Source organism: Alosa alosa, chromosome 15 (genome assembly GCF_017589495.1).
Source record: "Alosa alosa isolate M-15738 ecotype Scorff River chromosome 15, AALO_Geno_1.1, whole genome shotgun sequence".
Classification (NCBI taxonomy): domain Eukaryota; kingdom Metazoa; phylum Chordata; class Actinopteri; order Clupeiformes; family Clupeidae; genus Alosa; species Alosa alosa.
In genome coordinates, this window is record NC_063203.1 from 30888249 (window position 1) to 30908248 (window position 20000).

Genomic DNA, 20000 nt, shown 5'->3' on the forward strand with positions numbered 1-20000 from the left:
CAACCGAACGACTAATTAAGCACGCACGCACACAATAAAGCATGCACCACCCTTCTATCCGATGTAAGCAATCATGGAGACATATCAGTGACCGATTAAAACAAGCTACATTTATTTGGAAAGTTAACTAAAGCCATGAAGCCATGCAAAAAGAGAAGTGAGTTACATGTAACAGTTTATCCTGATGAGTGTATTGGCAGAGGGGCCTTTCAAAGAAGACAAGGACAGAAGAAGAGAGAATGATCAAGCCAAATAACAGGCCCTGATGAATGCTCTGCAAATAGGTTAAAATAAATCAATTGATGTACCCTATTTAGGTGTGTTGACATTTTTGCCTGTACACTTTTCCCTATGAGAAACTTTCATGGTAGGCTACTGGCAAGAATTCAAAACTACTTTCACCCCTGCTTTTACATGCAAATTTAAAATAGAAACCACCTGTGATTAACCAAGAATGTTTTAATGCGGATATCATTTGCAGGGATTGGACTGATATGATTTATCCTAGCCTACTGCAATATACTGGCATCATTTAAAACATCTCAGGGTAAAAGTGAGAATTCATTAAGTCCTTTTGATAAAATTTCAAAATATTGAGATATATATCGTGAAACAGACTAAAAATATTGCAATATTATTTATAGCCATATTGCCCAGCCCTATGTAAGTCTAAGTAGGGGTGTGTGTCTGTATGTGCTACCTGTGGGGCAGTAGGAGTGTGTGTGTGTATGTGCTACCTTTGGGAGTGTAAGGGGTGTGTGTGTGTGTGTGTGTGTGTGTGTGTGAGTGTATATGTGTTCCCTTTGGGGAAATAGGTGTGTGTGTGTGAGTGTGTGTTACCTGTGGGGGAGTTGGGGTCAAGGCGGATCTACCACCTGACATAATCTCTTCTGTGATGTCTCTTCCACCCTGGTTAGGGTCTCTGATACGTATCTATGAGAGAGAAAGAGAGAGAGAGGGAGGGAGAGAGGGAGAGGGAGAGAGAGAGAGAGAGAGAGAGAGAGAGGAGAGGGAGAGGAGAGGGAGAGGGAGAGGGAGAGGGAGAGGGAGGGAGCGAGGGAGAGAGAGAGAGGGAGGGAGCGAGGGAGAGAGGGAAGTGAGAGAGAGTGAGAGACATCTGTCATACATCTGAGGGTAAAGGGGGCTTCCATAACCAAAAGCTATAAGGAGAGAGTCAGGTCAGGATAAATCTTAAGAGGGAGGGAGGGAGAGAGAAAGAGAGGGTGGGGAGATTGAAAGAAAGAAAGAAAGAAAGAAAGAAAGAAAGAAAGACAGCAAGAGACAGCAAGAGGGAGGAAGAGAGGCCCTTTCTCTTCAGTAATGCTCCAGATCTGTAAGAATTCTCTCTCTCTCTCTCTCTCTCTCTCACACACAAACTCCTCCTACTGCTCAAAAACATAGCAGAGGAGCTTTATTTTTTGCAAAGTTTGCAAGTGGAACTCTAGTCAGAGTGGGCAAACTAACATCAAATACGACGAAAAAACAGTTAAAACTGTTCCCTTAAAATCACATGACCCTTGAACAACCACACACACACACACACTATCAGGACCCTAAACACACATTCAGATACACACTTGCAAACTTTCACATTCTGAACTAGGAGTGCCCCGCAAGAAACTCACACGTCAACAGGAGCTGTCAGACACACACAGAAACAGAGACACACACACACACACACACACACACGCATACAGACACACAGCGTGCACTTAACCTCGGACACAGTCCTACCTGCCAGCCTGGCGCTACCCTAGCAGGCCTCTCATCCTGGGGCTGGATTTGAGCAGCTGCCCAGCTCAGAGGCGTTCAGTTGGGCCAGGACTCACACAGCACTGGGGCCTCCAACGGCCAGCTGCCTCTCCACACGCACGCACACAAGGCAGACAGAACGAGAGCGAGAGAGAGAGGGAGAGAGAGAGAGAGAGGAGAGGGAGAGGAGAGGAGAGGAGAGAGAGAGGGAGGGAGCACGCAACTAGCCTTGTGTAACGACAGCAGTGGAATGCATGCCCGCCCACTGCACAGGCAGTCAGAGAGGCCGTCAGGGGGGAGGGAGAGAGAGAGGGAGAGAGAGAGAGAGAATGGGAGGGGAAGGAGAGAGATACAGAGACCCAGCTTTGCTAAATTAACTTAAAACATTTACTTCTTTCAGTCATTGCAACAAGGTGGGAATAGTGAGAAGTTAAGAGACAGGGAGAGAGAGAGAGAGAGAGAGAGAGAGAGAGAGAGAGAGAGAGAGAGAGAGAGAGAGAGAGAGAGAGAGAGAGAGAGAGAGAGGCAGAGATTCTTTTTCCGGGTCAGGAGGTGGAGAAGCAGAGCCACGTGGAGCTGAGCTGTGCAGACATGCCCTTCACCGCCCCCCTCTCTCAGAGACAGGGAGGGAGGGAGAGAAGAGAGAGAGAGAGGGGAGATAGAGGGAGAGAAGAGAAGAGAAAAGGCAGAGAGTAACTAGGTGAAGGAATGATAGAATGTGATTTCTCTCAGAGAACTGTGGAATGCTCTAAACAACTAACAGCATTAGAGAATGTGCACACACACACACACCATGTCAGCCTCCCCCCATTCTCTCTCCATTTTCAAAACCAGTTTGTGGAGAGAAGCACACTAGCACACACAAGTACACTCTTACCTTCAGTGTTCCAGTTTAATCAGCTCTTCTGTGTGCTCTCTCATTCTGCTATGCCTCCTGTGCATCCCTTCTGCTCTCCCTCTCTCTCTCTCTTCCTCCCTCTCTCTCTCCCTCCCTCCCTCTTTTTCTCTCCTCCTCTCTCTCCCTCTCCCTCTCTCCCCTCCCTCCCTCCCTCTTTTTCTCTCCTCCTCCTCTCTCCCTCTCTCTCTCCCTCCCTCTCTCGTGGACCTTGTGCGGTTGAACACCGTAGGGTGCCAGTCGGTCAAAGTCCACCTCTGCCCCAGGTAAGCAGTGACAAGCTGTGTCTCCAAGCGCCCGATAACGCAACCGGCAGAGATAACAGCAGCCGCCCACCGCACAGCATGCTGGATAACCACGGGTTAGGGAGTGTGTTCATCGAGGTGAGCGCTGGAATCTTGGCTCTCTTGGCCTTCCTAAAAATCTAGGCCACACGCAGACTACACCTAGGCCACACGCAGGCTACACCTAGGCCACACGCAGGCTACACCTAGGCCACATCAGAGGCACCACATTCCACACATTAGCCAAACCAGACCACCTCTATACTCAACGATAATACTAAATAACAATATTATACAACAATACTCAGTTAATAAAGCAGACCAGCACCATACTCAACAACAATATTCATCAAGTACACAAGACCAGCACTATAGTCAATAACAATACTCATCAAGTACACCAGACCAGCACCATATTCAACAACAATATTCATCAAGTACACAAGACCAGCACTATAGTCAATAACAATACTCATCAAGTACACCAGACCAGCACCATATTCAACAACAATATTCATCAAGTACACAAGACCAGCACTATGGACCCTTTCAAGAGAGTTCCATTCTCAGCATCATAGTTGGCCCCACAAGACTTCCTTTTTAACATTCCATATGTTATCTTAATGCAGAGGAAGTAGATTGGGGCCCAAATAGAACGTTCAAGCATTGTTTTTGTTTTTATTGTTGAAAGGGTCTATACGGCAATGTTTTTCATGTGACGTATTCTAGGTTCTATAGCTTTGTTTACATCAACGATTCTAGAGCGGAGTTGAACCCATTGAACATCGTTGTCTGCAGCTGCCTCTCGGTCGGCTACATCTCTGTATTTCAGCAATGTCAACATTTCAGGCATCAATAAAGGTGATGATGAAACGTTATTCCATTGTTCAATATTTGATAGCCTGTCACAGGAACGTTATTTCGCTAAAAATCGCCCTGATTTGGTGCATTGATCTGTATCGATAACGTTATGGGAGAACCTGCAGCCTAATCGTAGCCTAACTTTTTTTCTCTGTTCAAAACTCGGTTTACACGAAGACGATAGACTTTGTTAGAAGCTGTGAAATTTGGCCAGAAAGGAACATGTCTTCCCTCTGAAAGTTGACACAAAATCAAACAATATTTGATCATTTAACTTCAACTGAACAGCGACAGGTTTTGGTAGGCAGTATCAGCAGACGTTAAAACGGTAGCCTAACGTTACAGTTATAGCCAGCGTCAGTCAGCATCATGTAGTCTAACATTAATGGCGTTAAAGTCATGATCCTGTAACATATTATAACATATAACAGTGATGGCTTATTCGAAGACGATCTGCATGGATATAACCACCCAGAAAAACTCAGAATGTGAGTGATAAAGTTAATTAATTGTAGGCTATGAAACTTTTTATTAGTTACCCATTGCAGCATCGGCTATATTAGGCTGTTATGCTAGCTCAGCCTTTAAATATGCTGTTATTTTGGTCATGTACGGCTTGATTAAACGGGTAAAGATCATTCATAAACTGCTTATTTCTTACATGACTGAAGCAGTAGCCTAGGGTTCAACAGTGGTGTTTGAGGTTGCTGTGTTAAGTTGTGTGTGATCGCTAAACAATTCGGTCAAATCAGTTTATTTTGACATACGGGAGTTAGCCAAACTGACCTGTAGGTTATAGCACATAAGCCTATTCGGTTTTCATTTATTATCATTTGTTGTGATTATATAATCAAATGACACTCATGATAACTTGAAATAGAAGGACAGAAGATAAGTGATTGATGCCCATAAGCACGAATTTCACGAGACAAATTAGAACAAACTGTTCCGGTAAAAATATTCTTGCCATATTTAAAATGCTGCACTTTTTCCCTTCATAGCCCATCTCTGGCAATTCATTTTTGGATGACTGTAGAAAGTTGTATTTTAGCCTACGTCTTCGTAGACAGTAGCCTAGGCTACACCATTAGGCCATCTTGAGAATAAAAGACTTCAAGCTGCTAACGATCATCCTCCACAACCATGAGGATAGGTAGGCTAAACGGTCGTTCGTTGCCTTTTTGGTTCTTATTATGACCGCCGCGCAGCGAAGGTTTAGTCAGATTCCCCCCCCCCCCCTTCTTTTTCGCATGTCCAAATATCCGTCAAGGATTCCCGGGACACTGAAAGACCGGGGTAGACGAAACTTGGAGGGCATGTAACCCCACATGGATAGCATGGAACCATCGTTTTTCGTTTTGATCTGTAGCCCCCCCCCCCCCGCTGTACTGGACCCCCGAAAGGAGGGTAGGGCAGACACAGTTTTCTGTGAATATCTTGAGAACCGTAGGGCCTAGGATGACCAATTTTTTCCGTATGTTTGCCTCCAGGGGTCATGTTAACCCATTCCATGTGCACACATGTGCATAAACAGATACACACGCACACACATACATTCACAGTAATCATACGTATGACACATACTCACACAGTAGACATATGTACCCATGCATGCACATGCACAAACACACATACGCAGGCAAACACACAAGCACGCACGCACACACACACACACACACACACACAAACATAAACATGTACACGCACACATGCACACAATTCAAGAATTTCTCAAATTATGAACAGGCAAGATGGGGGGTGGGGTTGTATAAAATGAATTTTACATGTGAAATCTATGAACTAATCATGTTTTGGTACTTGTTGTCTAGCAGATACCAGTGAGAATTGAGTGTGGATAATGCAATTCAGTGAGACAGTTAGAATCATATAGGCCTTTCAGCGTGATTTATTTTTGTGGAAAAAATGTGCTGGACTGGGCAGCGGTCATATTTTGTACCGCTCTGCGGTACATCTAGTTGTAAAACCAACTGTTAGGGCCTACACAAGTGGTCGGCATCCCAGTCAATATTTGATATTAAAATTTCAATTTTGAAGCTATTTGTAACTATGCGTAGCCTATGCAACCCGACTGTTGTAGGCTTGCCTACCACTCTGCAGTGCCTTGCCTACCACTCTAGTTGTAAACAAACGGTGACGTAACATTAGAACGGAGGTGCAAAACCTTAATAGTCAGTAACAATACTCATCAAGTACACCAGACCAGCACCATACTCAATAACAATATTCATCAAGTACACCAGACCAGCACCATACTCAATAACAATATTCATCAAGTACACCAGACCAGCACTATACTCAATAACAATACTCACCTGGTACACAAGACCAGTACTGTATTCAACAGCAACAGCCTACTCATTGGCTGCACCAGAACAGGGCCCGGTTTTCAAATAATGATGGATCCATGCACTTCCGTGAGTCCGTGAGTCGCCGCTTTTTTTTTTTTTTTAAACATAGTCCAGTATTTCTTTCGAAATTGAAATGAAGTTGTATGGACTGGACTATTTTTTTTTTTAAACGGCGACAAAATTGTGAATTTCCAGAGCATGTTACAACACACTCAGCAATCGACTCCTACGGACTTTCCCCTGAAGATGGCAGCAAAGATGGCAACATTTCCGGAAAGGTACTGGCTTGATGAAATTCATTCTGGACTCTCTATCCGACCACATAAAGACCTCGGGATACTTCGGTTTGGCTTTAGGGACCCTCTACTCACTACCACGTAAGTGTTATGTTGTTTGGAACTGTAGAAGGTATAAAAATAGTGTTTTGTAGCGCGAAATTTATATGCCCTGCTCACTTCCAGGCTACGAGTTTTTACTGAAAATGGTACAATCAAACTTTCTCAAAACACATCCGAATTACATGATTTTGATGTCAACTCAACATATGTACCCCCAATCATCCGTAAATCGATCTAAAGTGCATTTTACTCCGGATAATACCTTTAAGGGGAGATGTCCACGTTAATAGTTCTGAAAAATCCTCTAATTTGGTGATGTCAGGTAACTGCACATCACAGCTACCGTTTAAACTTCGGATCTACAGATTAATTCACTTGGGAATAGGAACGTAGTTGGATTTATATTCTTAGTTGTAATTCCCCTGCATGCCCTGCTGGTGACCTCAGTTGGAGTAGTACTCATAGATATACGAGTGCTCTCACAACGTTCTTAAGCAACAATGGTTTCGGGAAACAGTCCACAAATCTTAAGACGTTCGTAATAGGGACTTTACGAGCTTCTTAAAGGTGATCTAAGCGATGCTGCGTAACGTCACTTCTGTTGACTTTCAAACAAAACAGAGAGCTAGCTCGCTACTTCCTCCCCCTCCCTCCCGTGCAATTGAAACTCTCCTAAACGCACATCTCGTCTGTGATTTGCTGGAACAGTTTGTTATGTTTTATGGGCTATGTTTTAGCCTAATAAAAGTGTGGCATCGCGTAGAGCACCTTTAAGCTTACGATGTTTTTGGGAAACTGGGCCCAGCACTGTACTCAACAATACTCATCCATCTACTACACCAGCACAGCACTATACTCACCAAGAATAGATGTGTTGTATTGCTAGGCTAGCTATCCCTTGGTTCATGTTAGGCACGTGTGTTATATTGATAGGCTAGCTATCCCTTGGGTTCTATATATACAGTCTATGCTTGGTTCATGTTAGGCACATATGTTGTATTGATAGGCTAGCTATCGTACTTAAACACCAGAGCAGCTATATAAGGGTGTGTGTGTGTGCATACATGCATAAGTGAGTGTGGGGGTGCATCCTACCTGTTTGCGTTCCCGTTTGGGTTGAGCTTGCTGCTGTTGTTGGGGAGGAGCCTGTTGCTGGGGGGCGGGGCTTATGAGCACAGGGGCAGCAGGCTGAACAGGGGGAGTAAACTGGGGCTGAGCCGGATAGTACGGACCAGCTGAGAGAGAGGGAGAGGGAGAGAGAGAGAGAGAGAGAGAGAGAGAGAGAGAGATATAGAGAGGGGAAAAGAGAGAGAGAGAGAGAGAGAGAGAGAGAGAGAGAGAGAGAGAGAGAGAGAGAGAGAGAGGAGGGGGTGTAGTCGTTACTTTGACAACAACAAAAAAATACAGCATTTCCAGATTCATCTATTCTTCTGTGCTCATACTGTCCCTCATGCTAGGTTAAAGGTTTGGGTCAAAGTGCTGTTTTTAAATCTGCTATGGAAATAAAGTGACTTGACTAGATTTGACCTCACCCTAACCCTGTCCTCTCCAACCTCTACCCTGCTGTGGGTTGGAGAGGACAGGGTTAGGGTGAGGTCAAATCTAGTCAAGTCACTTTGCAGGAAAGACAGGACACACACACACTGAAAAAACATGTGGATCAAGCCAAATAATCTCTACCAAATAACAATTATCGTTTGGTAATGAAGGCAGATGATCTAAAGTCCAAAACATCTGAAAAGACAGGCCCGTCCAACCCAGAAATACTTGATTGTGGTCAGGAGATAACTTTCAAATAAACGTGTGCAACTGTGAGCTGCAGTATACCAACTACAGCTCCTCTACCTGCACCCTGGAGGAGCATTCAAATGCCTTAACAGAGGAAACATCTGAACAGATACGTTACGTTTCAACGTTAACGCTTAGTCCAGCTCCCCAGCATGCTGGCGAAGAACAACCCCCTCAAAACGGTTTGCTCGTGCTCACAAGCGTCTGCAGAGAGGTCGAGGCAAACAGAAACCGGTTCACCAGACCGGAACACACCTGGGGGGGCCATGTCCACGAAACATGGTGGACAGGTGGAGCAACAGACGGGTGGGAGGAAACATGGGTGGAGAGACAGGCGGGTGGAGCAACAGACGGGTGGAGCAACAGACGGGTGGAGGAGACAGACGGGTGGAGGAGACAGACGGGTGGAGGAGACAGACGGGTGGAGGAGACAGACGGGTGGAGGAGACAGACGGGTGGAGGAGACAGACGGGTGGAGGAGACAGACGGGTGGAGCAGACAGACGGGTGGAGGAGACAGACGGGTGGAGGAGACAGACGGGTGGAGGAGACAGACGGGTGGAGGAGACAGACGGGTGGAGCAACAGGGCGGGTGGAGCAACAGGCGGGTGGAGGAGGAGACAGGCGGGTGGGAGGAGACGGGTGGAGCAACAGACAGGCAGACGGGTGGAGGAGGAGACAGAGACGGGTGGAGGAGACAGACGGGTGGAGGAGACAGACGGGTGGAGCAACAGACGGGTGGAGGAGACAGACGGGTGGAGCAGGGATCACCAAAGGATCCGTTCAATTTAACTAGTGCAGGGCCCGTTCAAAACATACATTTCCTGTAGAAAACCCGTAGCCTAGTTGCATACGCCGACTTTAAAAATAGGATGATAGGGAAAAACAAAATTCCAGCTAAGCATTCAATAATGAATACTGAACATAACCGTAATATACATGCAGTAAGCAGTATTAATTTAAGTATGGCTGCATTTGACATTTTTTTTCAGATCAAAATGACATAGGACTAACAGCAGTTTCCAGTTAAGGCTATGTTTAGCCTAATTGAAAATGTAATGATAGAGAAGACAAACACCATTTTGTGGAATGATGGTCATATGAAATTTGCAACAGTGTGACATTGCCAAAGACAGTCTGTGGTACACGTGACATCCCGCTTGGACACTCAGTGTCTGTATCTGGAGTGGCCAGCGTAGAATGCTCATGTGTGGCATTCTGAATCAGTCTTTAAAAACACAACAGCTGTCACGTGCTTCGATTCTGGGACGTGCAGTCGGAATTGTTGTTTGTTTATTCAAAGTTGAAAGACAGTCCAAAGTAGGCTGTTCGAAGTGTCAGTTTAGTAACATAGACATTGTTTTAAGTTGTTTTGAATAGCCATTGCGCCATGTGGGATGGCGTGTTGTTACATTACATTAGTCATTATATTGTTGAGTTCAGACATGATAATCATCCAAACATCTTGGCCTGCTCTAAACAGCACTCACTTGGCTTTCTACCCGTGTGCAATGATTCAGTGCTGCGCGGTGCGAGACGGGGAGAGGCTACTAGAGCGACAAAAAACAATCTGTGCTTCTTCTAACGACATTTAACAATATCTTTTACATTTCTTATCCAAACGACGTCAATTTAACGATATCTTTTACATTTCTCATCCAAACGACGTCAATTTAACATTATTTTTTATATTTCTCATCCAAACGACGTCAATTTCTCATATCTTTTACATTTCTCATCCAAACAAGGTCAATTTAACAATATCTTTTACATTTCTCATCCAAATGATGTCAATATTGGCACAGCGCTCGTGCCTGTAACAATACACCAGCCAAGTTTGAAATCAGTGGACGAATGGTTCTGGAGGTATGCGCATCACACATAAACTGACGTTCTTGTCATTAATAGACACATAGATACCTGAAACACAGAACCGATCCACCAATCCAGCTTGGCTTTCGTTAGCGTTGCAAGATTCAGCATTTGGCCTGAGCAGAGATCTGGGCTCTCAAAGTGCCATTCCACTTTTATTTGTTTATTTTGCTATGTGTAGGTATTTACATCTTAAACCAGCCACACACACACACACACTAAAAACACACACACATGGCCACAAGTGTGCGTGCACGCACACACATACACATACACACACACTTCCAAATCTACACCCTCTCCACACCTATACATACCCCCAGCCCTCCAAATCTACGCAACCCTCACCATCACGCAACCCTTCATCTACCCTGTACCCTCTCTCTCCCTCTCTGGCCAACACACACACACACAGAGGCTGCATTGTTGACCAGTGGACTAGAGACTAAATATAGTCAAAACCCAGAGATGAGGGGGGGGGGGGACAGAGAGAGAGAGAGAGAGAGACAGAGAAAGAGAGACAGAGAAAGAGAAAGAAAGAGAGAGAAGCAGCCAGAGGGTTAAGAGAGATAGAGAGGGGGAGAGAGAGAGAAAGAGAGAGAGGGAAGGAGAGAGAGAAAAAGAGAGAGAAAAAGAGAGAGAGAAGGAGAGAGAACAGGACGACCTGAAAGCGTAAAGTTCAGTAGAGTGTTGGGAGTCTTGGAAACGTTTCCAACTCAGTGAGCTCCTAAGTTATGAGTCATGCTACAGGAGTCACAGAGTATGAGAGAGAACCACCGGGGGGTGGGGGGGGAGAGAGGGACAGAGAGAGAGAGAGAGAGAAAGAGAGAGGGACAGAGAGAGAGACAGACAAAACCTACCCTGTTGAGAGTTGTGGCTGGACGCTCGATTCCCCATGTTCTCTTCTCCTCTTCCTCCTCCCTCTCCCTCTCTTCTCCTCCCTCTCTTCTCCTCCACCCTCTCTCTTCCTCCCTCCCTCCCTCCCTCGCTCACTCACTCACTCACTCGCTCGTTTCTTGTCTTCCAACACACTGCTTCTGCCGATTCTCGGTAGTCATATGGTGTTTACATGAGAGGCGAGTCTCTCTCTCCACAACTTATCCTGTCCTGTCTGCAGGTCCTGGATGTATCTGTGTGCGCAAGTGTGTGTATGTGCGCATATGTCAAGGGGTGCGCGAGAGGGGGCAGTGATATGATCTGTGGCACCAGCAAAGACTCAGGTCCTAAATCACTCAGCGCTCAGATAAAAATACACACACACACAGCCCCTCTGCTGCCGGGTGCTGAGAGAAGGGCAGGCTTCTTCAAAGGGGACTGGGTCAGGAGACGGGGGCCGGCGCCTGGGGCCCCCTAGTGTTCAGGAGGGTCACAGCAGGAGAATGGAACATGCTACTGGCTATTATGTCTCTCTCTCTCTCTCTCTCTCTCATCCCCAGTGTTGCACTGGTTTTGTTCCACCAAAGGTTAGAGAGTGCAATAGCATACTAGCAGCATGCCTATTCAATTAGACCAGCTCTTCTGTGCGCGCACGCGCACACACACACACACACACACACACACACACACACGCTAAGAGAGCATATTAATACGGGGTTGTACATAAGCAGAAGAGCAGACACACACATCTGTGTCTGTCCTACCGTAATCTCCTGGGCTGGTTCCGGGGTAGAACCCAGGGGATCCTGTGACCTGGTACTGCTGCGGTGTGACATAGGGTGCGCGGTACTGCGGGTAGAACAGAGGAGAACGTTGAAGAACACTAGAACCTCACCTGAGCATTACTCAATTTTTCTCACTGTTTCTCTGTACAAGCCAATAAGGTAAAATTTTGTGTACCTGACAAGTTTCGGCTACCTTGCCTCTGTAGCCTTTATCAGAGGTGTCACGTGATGTTGGTGTGACGTCGTCTGAGCTGTGTTATATGGAGGCTACAGAGGCAAGGTAGCCGAAACTTGTCAGGTACACAAAATTTTACCTTATTGGCTTGTACAGAGAAACAGTGAGAAATAGTAATACAGTAAGCCTAATGAACCTCTTCAATATATTACTCACAATTCCCAGCTGAGACGGAACACAAAATCAATCACTCTGATCAGAACTACACTGATCTGCTGTAACCTCAGCTAAGCTCTCTTTGGGAGTGTGTGTGTGTGTGTGTGTGTGTGTGTGTGTGTGTGTGTGTGTGTGTGTGTGTGTGTGTGTGTGGCGGTGGCAAACGCCAGCCAGGTCTTCATCAAGTTTCCATCATATTCTACTGCATTTTAATTCTTTAGTATACTACTTAGTTTTAATGAAGTTCTATTATATTTTATTTCTTTAACTCAATAGTTAAGATAGTTCTTAATACTACATGTTAAGGAAACATAATAAATAAAAATGTCCTTTAATACTATTCTGTTGCATTTTTATTTAGTGGAGCAGAGGGCTGTGATCAAGGCAAAGGCCATCTGAACAGCACACAGGATCTACAGGATCAGGATTCTAGAGATTTCTGAGCACACACACACACACACACACACACACACACACACACACACACACGTAGATATGCACACGTGTACAAGTTCACACACACGCTGCATGAGAGTCCTCTGGTTGCACAATCAGGAAGGGTCCAGAGGGGCAGCCAAGCAGAGGGGTCGACTCAGCACAATGCTGGAATGTGTGTGTGTGTGTGGGGGTGGGGGGGGGGGGGGGATGGGGTGGCACAGAGACTGAGTAAAAACGGCAAATAGACGGAAAAAAAAGAAAAGGGCCTCACACACACACACACACACACACACACACACACACACACACACACACACGGTCAGTAGACAGACCTCTACAGGCTTTCGGTCGGAGGGTATCCACATGAATACAATGAAAATGATGTTTGAGATCAAATCCGGAAAAGTTTTGTATCTTTCTTCCACATGAATCCGGCATTAAAACACATTTTTTTGGAAAACAGTTTCCAGAGAGGAAACTTTTCAAAACGACAATTATGACACCCTTGCGTTTTCGTATAGACACCTGAAACAAAGGAAATGCTGACAAAACAGCCCCACCCCTAACCTACATGGCAAGGACATCCCAAACAGTCCGTGTCAGTCAGTTTATCACATTAAATTGTCTCTATTCCCGGCCATGATTTCTGTGTAAGCAGCATCAGCCTTGGCACACTAGAGTCACGAGGCTTCATGCACGGCTAGCGTTGCCTGGCACTGGCATAGCAGGCTAATGCTAGCTCATAGCAGGCTAATGCTAGCTCATAGCAGGCTAATGCTAGCTCATAGCAGGCTAAATATAGCTCCCCAGTGTAACCTGCTCTATACCAGCCTTTCTTAAACTTCTTTGACCTGAGGCCCAGTCATGTCAGACTTTGGGGTCACAGGGTCCACCAACACCCCCCCCCCCCCACACCCATTTGAATGTTTGATTGTCGGAAAACTCAACAGCAGCTTTTGTGTGTGGTCAATGGCAGAGCAGATAAGCACACACCACTGATCTGGCGATGTTTATTTAACAGGAAGAATAAGGCCCAATCCCATTAGTCATTCTTACACATTCCCCTTCCCCTTGTCCCTCGAAACAGTGGCAAGGTGTAGGGTCGAAAATATTCCCCTTGGAAATTACACTATACAGTTACTGGCATGGGGGATGAAATGAAATAAACATGTAAAATTCCCCAGATTTCAATATTTTACAACATATCCTGAATGGTCGTTACATGTAAGTGTTGGGTATTGGTTCAAAGCATGAAATTGCTTTTTTTATTGATTATTCTAATTGCAGACGGCTTGCCATAACTTTAAAGGACCAGTATGTAGGAAATAATGGAAAATAAACTGTAACCATTCCAAAAATGATCACCATATGTTGTCAGAGAGTAAGGAAACACGATAAATTGAAGTAATGGCTTATTTGACAACATTACTCTAACCCGTAAAACCCCGTAAAACCCATGAAAAAAATGAGTTACGGGGCGGAATCTCTTGGAATTTTCGTTTATGTTTTGAACCCTTAATTCTAAAATAGTGTATTAATAATGGGCTAGCGCGTCCTCCTATTTGGGTTGCCAAATTAGCAAAGGCCAACTGTCAACAGCTGTCAGTTGTAGGCTAGTCATGATCGCCTATGCAGGCAAATTTCCAAAATTAAAACAAGAAACAAATTAAGTGGACATCGGAGGAGCTTCCCGAGATGGTGACGTCTTCGTCAAACGAAGAATATCAAGTCTGACGCAGAGCTGGCCATATTTCTCCACAACAGGTAGCCTAGGCTAAACTTCATCTGCATCGCTAACTTCAGCTAAATATGTTACGTTGGTTAGAGAGGTATTTTTTGTTTTCACTGTTTCCGTAATGTGTAGCTGGGTCATGGTTGGAGAAACATTAAAGCAGCTGCAGGTCAACTAACGTTAGCTAAGTCTTTATTACATCTGGCAACCCAGCTCGCGTCTGGTAGTCTTGAGAACGTTCACCAGTGTTTTGATTTTGGCCTACAGAACATTCGGTAACAATCCTACAAATCACACCTTTAAATATCAAAATGGCTTGCCATGGAAGCACACAATGTCGAACTTTCTCTGCTTTCAAGTTTATCCAGTACAGATGGCTTGCCATAACCTTAAATGTTAAAACGGCTTGCCATGCCATGCCGGTCATGAACAACGGCAATTGCAGCCTAATCTAATGTTGAGGGACCAGTGTATTCTCAAATGCTTCACTACATTTGAGGTCTTCCCCCTTAGTTAGTTTTTAAACATGTTATATATTCCGGTGTTGGGAGTGTTTCGATTCACAGTGCTAGTAGGCATTTTAACGGCAACTATGCGCTAACATTAGGCTACCTTTTTTCAGAGCAGCTTAATTAGCGATAATGTGCAGTGATGGTTCCGTAGCCTCTTTGACAGCTCCAAAATATCAAAGTAGAGGTATGTTTGTAACCTGCATGTTTTACAAGCAAATTTTTCAAATGTTCTTCAAATTTATTGTGATGCCCTATGGGCCTCATGAGAACGAAAGATGAATGTCATGATGTCATTATGTAGTGCAGAAGTTTTCCGAGAAGTTTCGCATTACAACTTTGCTGATAACATTTCAAATAAATGGCAGTTAGTGCATTTGCAAGCTTTTTATGCAAACTAGGCTGTTGATGTTGTTTCATAGCCTTTTTGTTGTGTATAGCTAGACTTCGACTAGAGCTCGTGCTTTAAAGTAGACTACCTGGCATGGGCTCATGCGAGCTGCCAATCATGGTCTACTCGCCTATGTGGTGGTGTGGCCCCCGGAACTCTGAGGCAGTAACCAAATACACGCAAATGTGAATCTCCAGCTTTAATTATTATACTATCTGGGAGATATTAAGCATGTTTTTGGTGCTATAAGGACGATGCCAAACTACCGGTCGAATTCCCATGAAACGTGGGAAGAATGGACAGTGAGAGAAGCGGAACGAATCCAGATGGGCGATAGGCTACATCACGTTAGAAGCATCCGCTCTCCGTTGACTGCGTTAGCAAAGTAGGCCTAATGCTTGCTGGCTGTAGGTCTATCCTACTTTGTTTGTTTAAACTTTACGGTCTCCAGTTTATACTGAAATTCTAAACATTCCCTTATAATGGATGACAGATGGCGTCACCTTTTCAAAATGAGTCTCTCTGTCTCCCGCTAAGCTCTAGTCCAATCACGTTACAGCAGTCAGCTGTTGCTTGTCGAACTCATTTGCATACAGAGCGCATCAACCTATCGGTGCTTTGCTACATTAGCAGGGAAGCCCTGATAGGCTGCAGAGGTGAGCGGGTCCATGCAGAGCTGTGCTCATGGAGGTATTATATATAACTGGAGAGAGTGACTAAGTCCCACCCCCATTCATTTCAATGGCACATGCTAGGCTAGCTACTTCAGCCAAAAAAAGTTTGAAATTGACCGCAGCCATCTTTATTAAATGGCGTTTCATGGGTGTTAGTTTCCGGCACCAGCTAGAATTAGCCTATTAGGTTCCATGTTACAGACGGAGACAACGTAAGGTACAACGGTATGTCGTTGATGAAGATTGGGCATTCCCTCAGAGGAAAAGAAGTTGTTCGGGAATGGTGGTAGAAGTTTGCCCTGTCTCTGAAGTCCTAGGTTATTCAATGTGATGTTCATTTGTGATAATAAACAACGCAAATCAATATTGAGTCACTTTAGGCTACACAAATAATGATCCCTAAATGCTACAGTATATTTGGACAGGCAATATAATTGCGCAATAGGCTATTTAACGAAAATTACTTTAATTAAGTAGACCTGGGACGTAAGACACTTGTGGATAGCTGGGATTTTTGCTGCACCCAGTGTGAATTTGCAGCTTGTTAAACCGTGGCAGACAAAGGCAACGCAAATTAAACTAAATTAAACAAATTAAACAACGCAAATTAAATTAAACCGATATTAGCCCACATCCCTCGGGTATCGTGGTTCGAGCAGGCTTGTTTTTGTTGGATATTAGCCCACATCCCTCGGGTATCGTGGTTCGAGCAGGCTTGTTTTTGTTGGATATTAGCCTGGCAGCCTGACCATTTAAATCAAACGCATAGCCTAATCATGTCAATAATGCAAGAAAGCAAACTAAAGTCATATATATTTATTTAGTTTTAAATCACTTGGGGAGACATGCTGCTTATACATAATCCCAACGCTGCGTTGTCATGGACTACAGGTAGGAACTACAGCCTGTGCGTTTTAAAATAGTTTCCATAGCCTACACAACGCAGTGAGCAGGCTAATAATTGGATACAGGTCATTGCTGTGCATCTGCTAAAATGTATTGTCATAGTCAGTTACCTTGTCCACCCACAAATAAGGCAAATAATAGTAGCCTAATATGACATTTACTTTTTTCTTTTATTTACCACAAAGTCCAGTATAATCAGAGAGGGTTAAAGCGGAGCGAGAGGCGCAAACATTCGACAACTTCCGCGTTCGATTATTGCAAGGGGGAGGGGGGGAAATCCCCCTTTATGCAGACCAGAGTAAGCCCTCGCTGCACTAATGTCAATGGAGACTTGTGGAATTTTACCAATAAATTGGTCAATATGTCTTTCTGGATTTGTTGAGGGGTTTTTGGGAAAAAAAATGTCATAATCTGTAAGTGTTTGTGATCATTTCAAGCCTAATAGTTTAATTTTTTAGTGCTCTGGAACGCTCTGGAAATTCACAATTTAAATTAGCCGTTTTTTTTTTTTTTTTTTTTTTTAAACATAGTCCAGTATTTCTTTCGAAATTGAAATGAAGTTGTATGGACTGGACTATGGTTGTTTTTTTGTTTTTTTTAAACGGCGACGAAATTGTACATTTCCTGAGCGTGTTACAACACACTCAGCAATCGACTCCTACGGACTTTCCCCTGAAGATGGCAGCAAAGATGGCAACATTTCCGGAAAGGTACTGGCTTGATGAAATTCATTCTGGACTCTCTATCCGACCACATAAAGACCTCGGGATACTTCGGTTTGGCTTTAGGGACCCTCTACTCACTACCACGTAAGTGCAATGTTGTTTGGAACTGTAGAAGGTATAAAAATAGCGTTTTGTAGCGGCGAAATTGATATGCCCTGCTCACTTCCAGGCTACAAGTTTTGACTGAAAACGGTACAATCGAACTCTCAAAACACATCCGAATGACATGATTTTGATGTCAACTCAACGTATGTACCCCCAATCATCCGTAAATCGATCTAAAGTGCATTTTACTCCGGATAATTCCTTTAACCCTTACGAGCCCGACCGTTCTAATTTCGTTACAAAAGTAACGATGGCCAATCGTCTAATATCTCAGCTGTCCAATGACTGATTTTATTTCTGAAATCTTCCCCGTAATGCTGACATAAGCTTCAATTTGATATGATTGGTTAAGGGGTTTATGTCGCGAAATGTTTTGGATACTTGAAGATGAGTCTTGAAAAAATATTTTCACTTGAGTCGGTGCATTTGACGTGGACAGCCGGATGCCACCTGCACTTAAGTTGGAGTTTACCTCGACTGGAAACCACACAGCTGGATAAACTGAGGTAATATTGTTTTTACATCGGTTCTAGTTATGGTTTATCGTAATTTGAAGTCCTTAAATCATGTTATTTGACAGTAATATACTTTCTCATCAGCGTCACCATTATGGCTTAGCGGGGGGCTAGTGCATCGTCACGTAACTTTAGCTAACTGTATAATTCTGAACTGCTTGCAATATTATCGTTTGCTTTTGATGTCAGTTATTTTCATTTTACAGTTTCATTAAAAACCTGTTAGTATATAACCTGTAGGTAAGTTTGTTTTCTAGTACCAATTTGCTTGTTAGGTAAGCATTATATTGGCAAGACAGTATAGCAAACCAAAGCTGAATAAATCAATGGGCAAGCTTTCAAGTTACGTTAGTGCTAACGTTCTGACATGAAATAAGTTGAGCGATATTTTTTACTCCTCTCAGTATGTAGTTGTAGAAAATAAGATGCGAAATCACATATTCTGTCAGAAATGTGATTAACTTATTGCCTTTCCTCCGGTTGTTATCTGTAGTGCAGTCTGTAGTGAACTATTTAACTTGCTAACTTCTAAATGACAAACATCAGACGTGCTTGTCTCAACATTTTCTAAGATGGCATGACTTGAAATAGATGAAACACAACTCCTCTCAATATGTAGTTATAGAAAACATGATGTGAAATCACATATTCTGTCAGAAATGTCATTATTGCATTTCAGCAGTTTGTTACTAGGTGAAATGTAATCGGTCTTTATCTTGATGCCAGCCAGGCAATCAGATTTAGGGTAGCTAAACCCATGTGTAATACAATGACTTTTCATAGGCCTACTTAGAAATATTTCGAGTATATTCTGAGGATGCTTCAATAGTTTAGGCTACCTCTTCTTTTGTGTGCATACATGCACAAATCTGTAGTTTTGTGATTTTATTTTTTACATTAATAAAGGTATTTGTATGATTTCGCTCTTGTTTCAGATGGAGGATGACTAGACCTACACAGACCTTCTCGCAAGCCTGAAGAGGTAGCTGGCTGCTCATGAGCTTGCGCTCACAATGCTGAAGACCATGAGGGGATGGAGGAAGAAGGTATAGATTTATGTGCCGTGCGTAGGATGGTGCAGACTAAAACACTGTGTGAAATAGACTTATGTTCTTTTTTACTCACATTGTTGTCCCAGGCATATGTGGTTTTACCAACCGGAAGGAATGGGAGCTTGTGCTTAGTAGGCCGTCGTATGCAAACAGTGCAGGGGCATGGGACAAAGACCCCAGAAGAGTTTCACAGGTTTCTGGGATTGATCATTTACATGGGGTTCACTTCCCTCCCTAATATCCATTGTTACTGGGGAACCAAGTCTTGGCAGGGATCAGGGGACATTGACCAAATGATGAATACATATTGTGTACTCCAAAAAACACAGAATACCAGAAAGCAATTTTTCTCCATTGACATTGCCGTTGTCAGTAGCTTCTTGTTATTTCAAGTTTGACAATGCAATGCAGAATCTGGTGTTGAACCTAGGTTTGGTAGCTACAACCAGAAAGAATTTGGAGGAAATCTATCACAACAGCTGGTAGGCATTTCCGTTGAAATTTCAGCCTCACCTTCAGCTGCTCCAACTACTACTCTGTCGTCTTTCCATCAAGTACATATTCCTGTACAGCAGGAGCTTGTTATAAAAAACATACATAATAAAACTAAAGTAGCTTGTATGGCCCTGGAGTGTAACGGTAGGCGAATTTGTTTTATTGATAAACAAATTGCTGTCAGATTTGGCATTCTGCAAAAGGGGATGCGTTTAGTAATGAGTCATAGCTCTTGTGTGTTCAACCTT

The 20000-nt window shown here is 43.9% G+C and overlaps 1 protein-coding gene across 1 annotated transcript in view; it reads right to left on the reverse strand.

Annotated features, from left to right (window-relative positions):
* The window catches only part of wu:fb16f03 (eukaryotic translation initiation factor 4 gamma 1), a 61440-nt gene that overhangs the window by 34293 nt on the left and 7147 nt on the right, over positions 1-20000 (reverse strand). Inside the window, 3 exon segments of the mRNA XM_048264079.1 lie at positions 841-933; positions 7595-7734; positions 11799-11883. Coding sequence (XP_048120036.1) covers positions 841-933; positions 7595-7734; positions 11799-11883 — 318 coding nt within the window.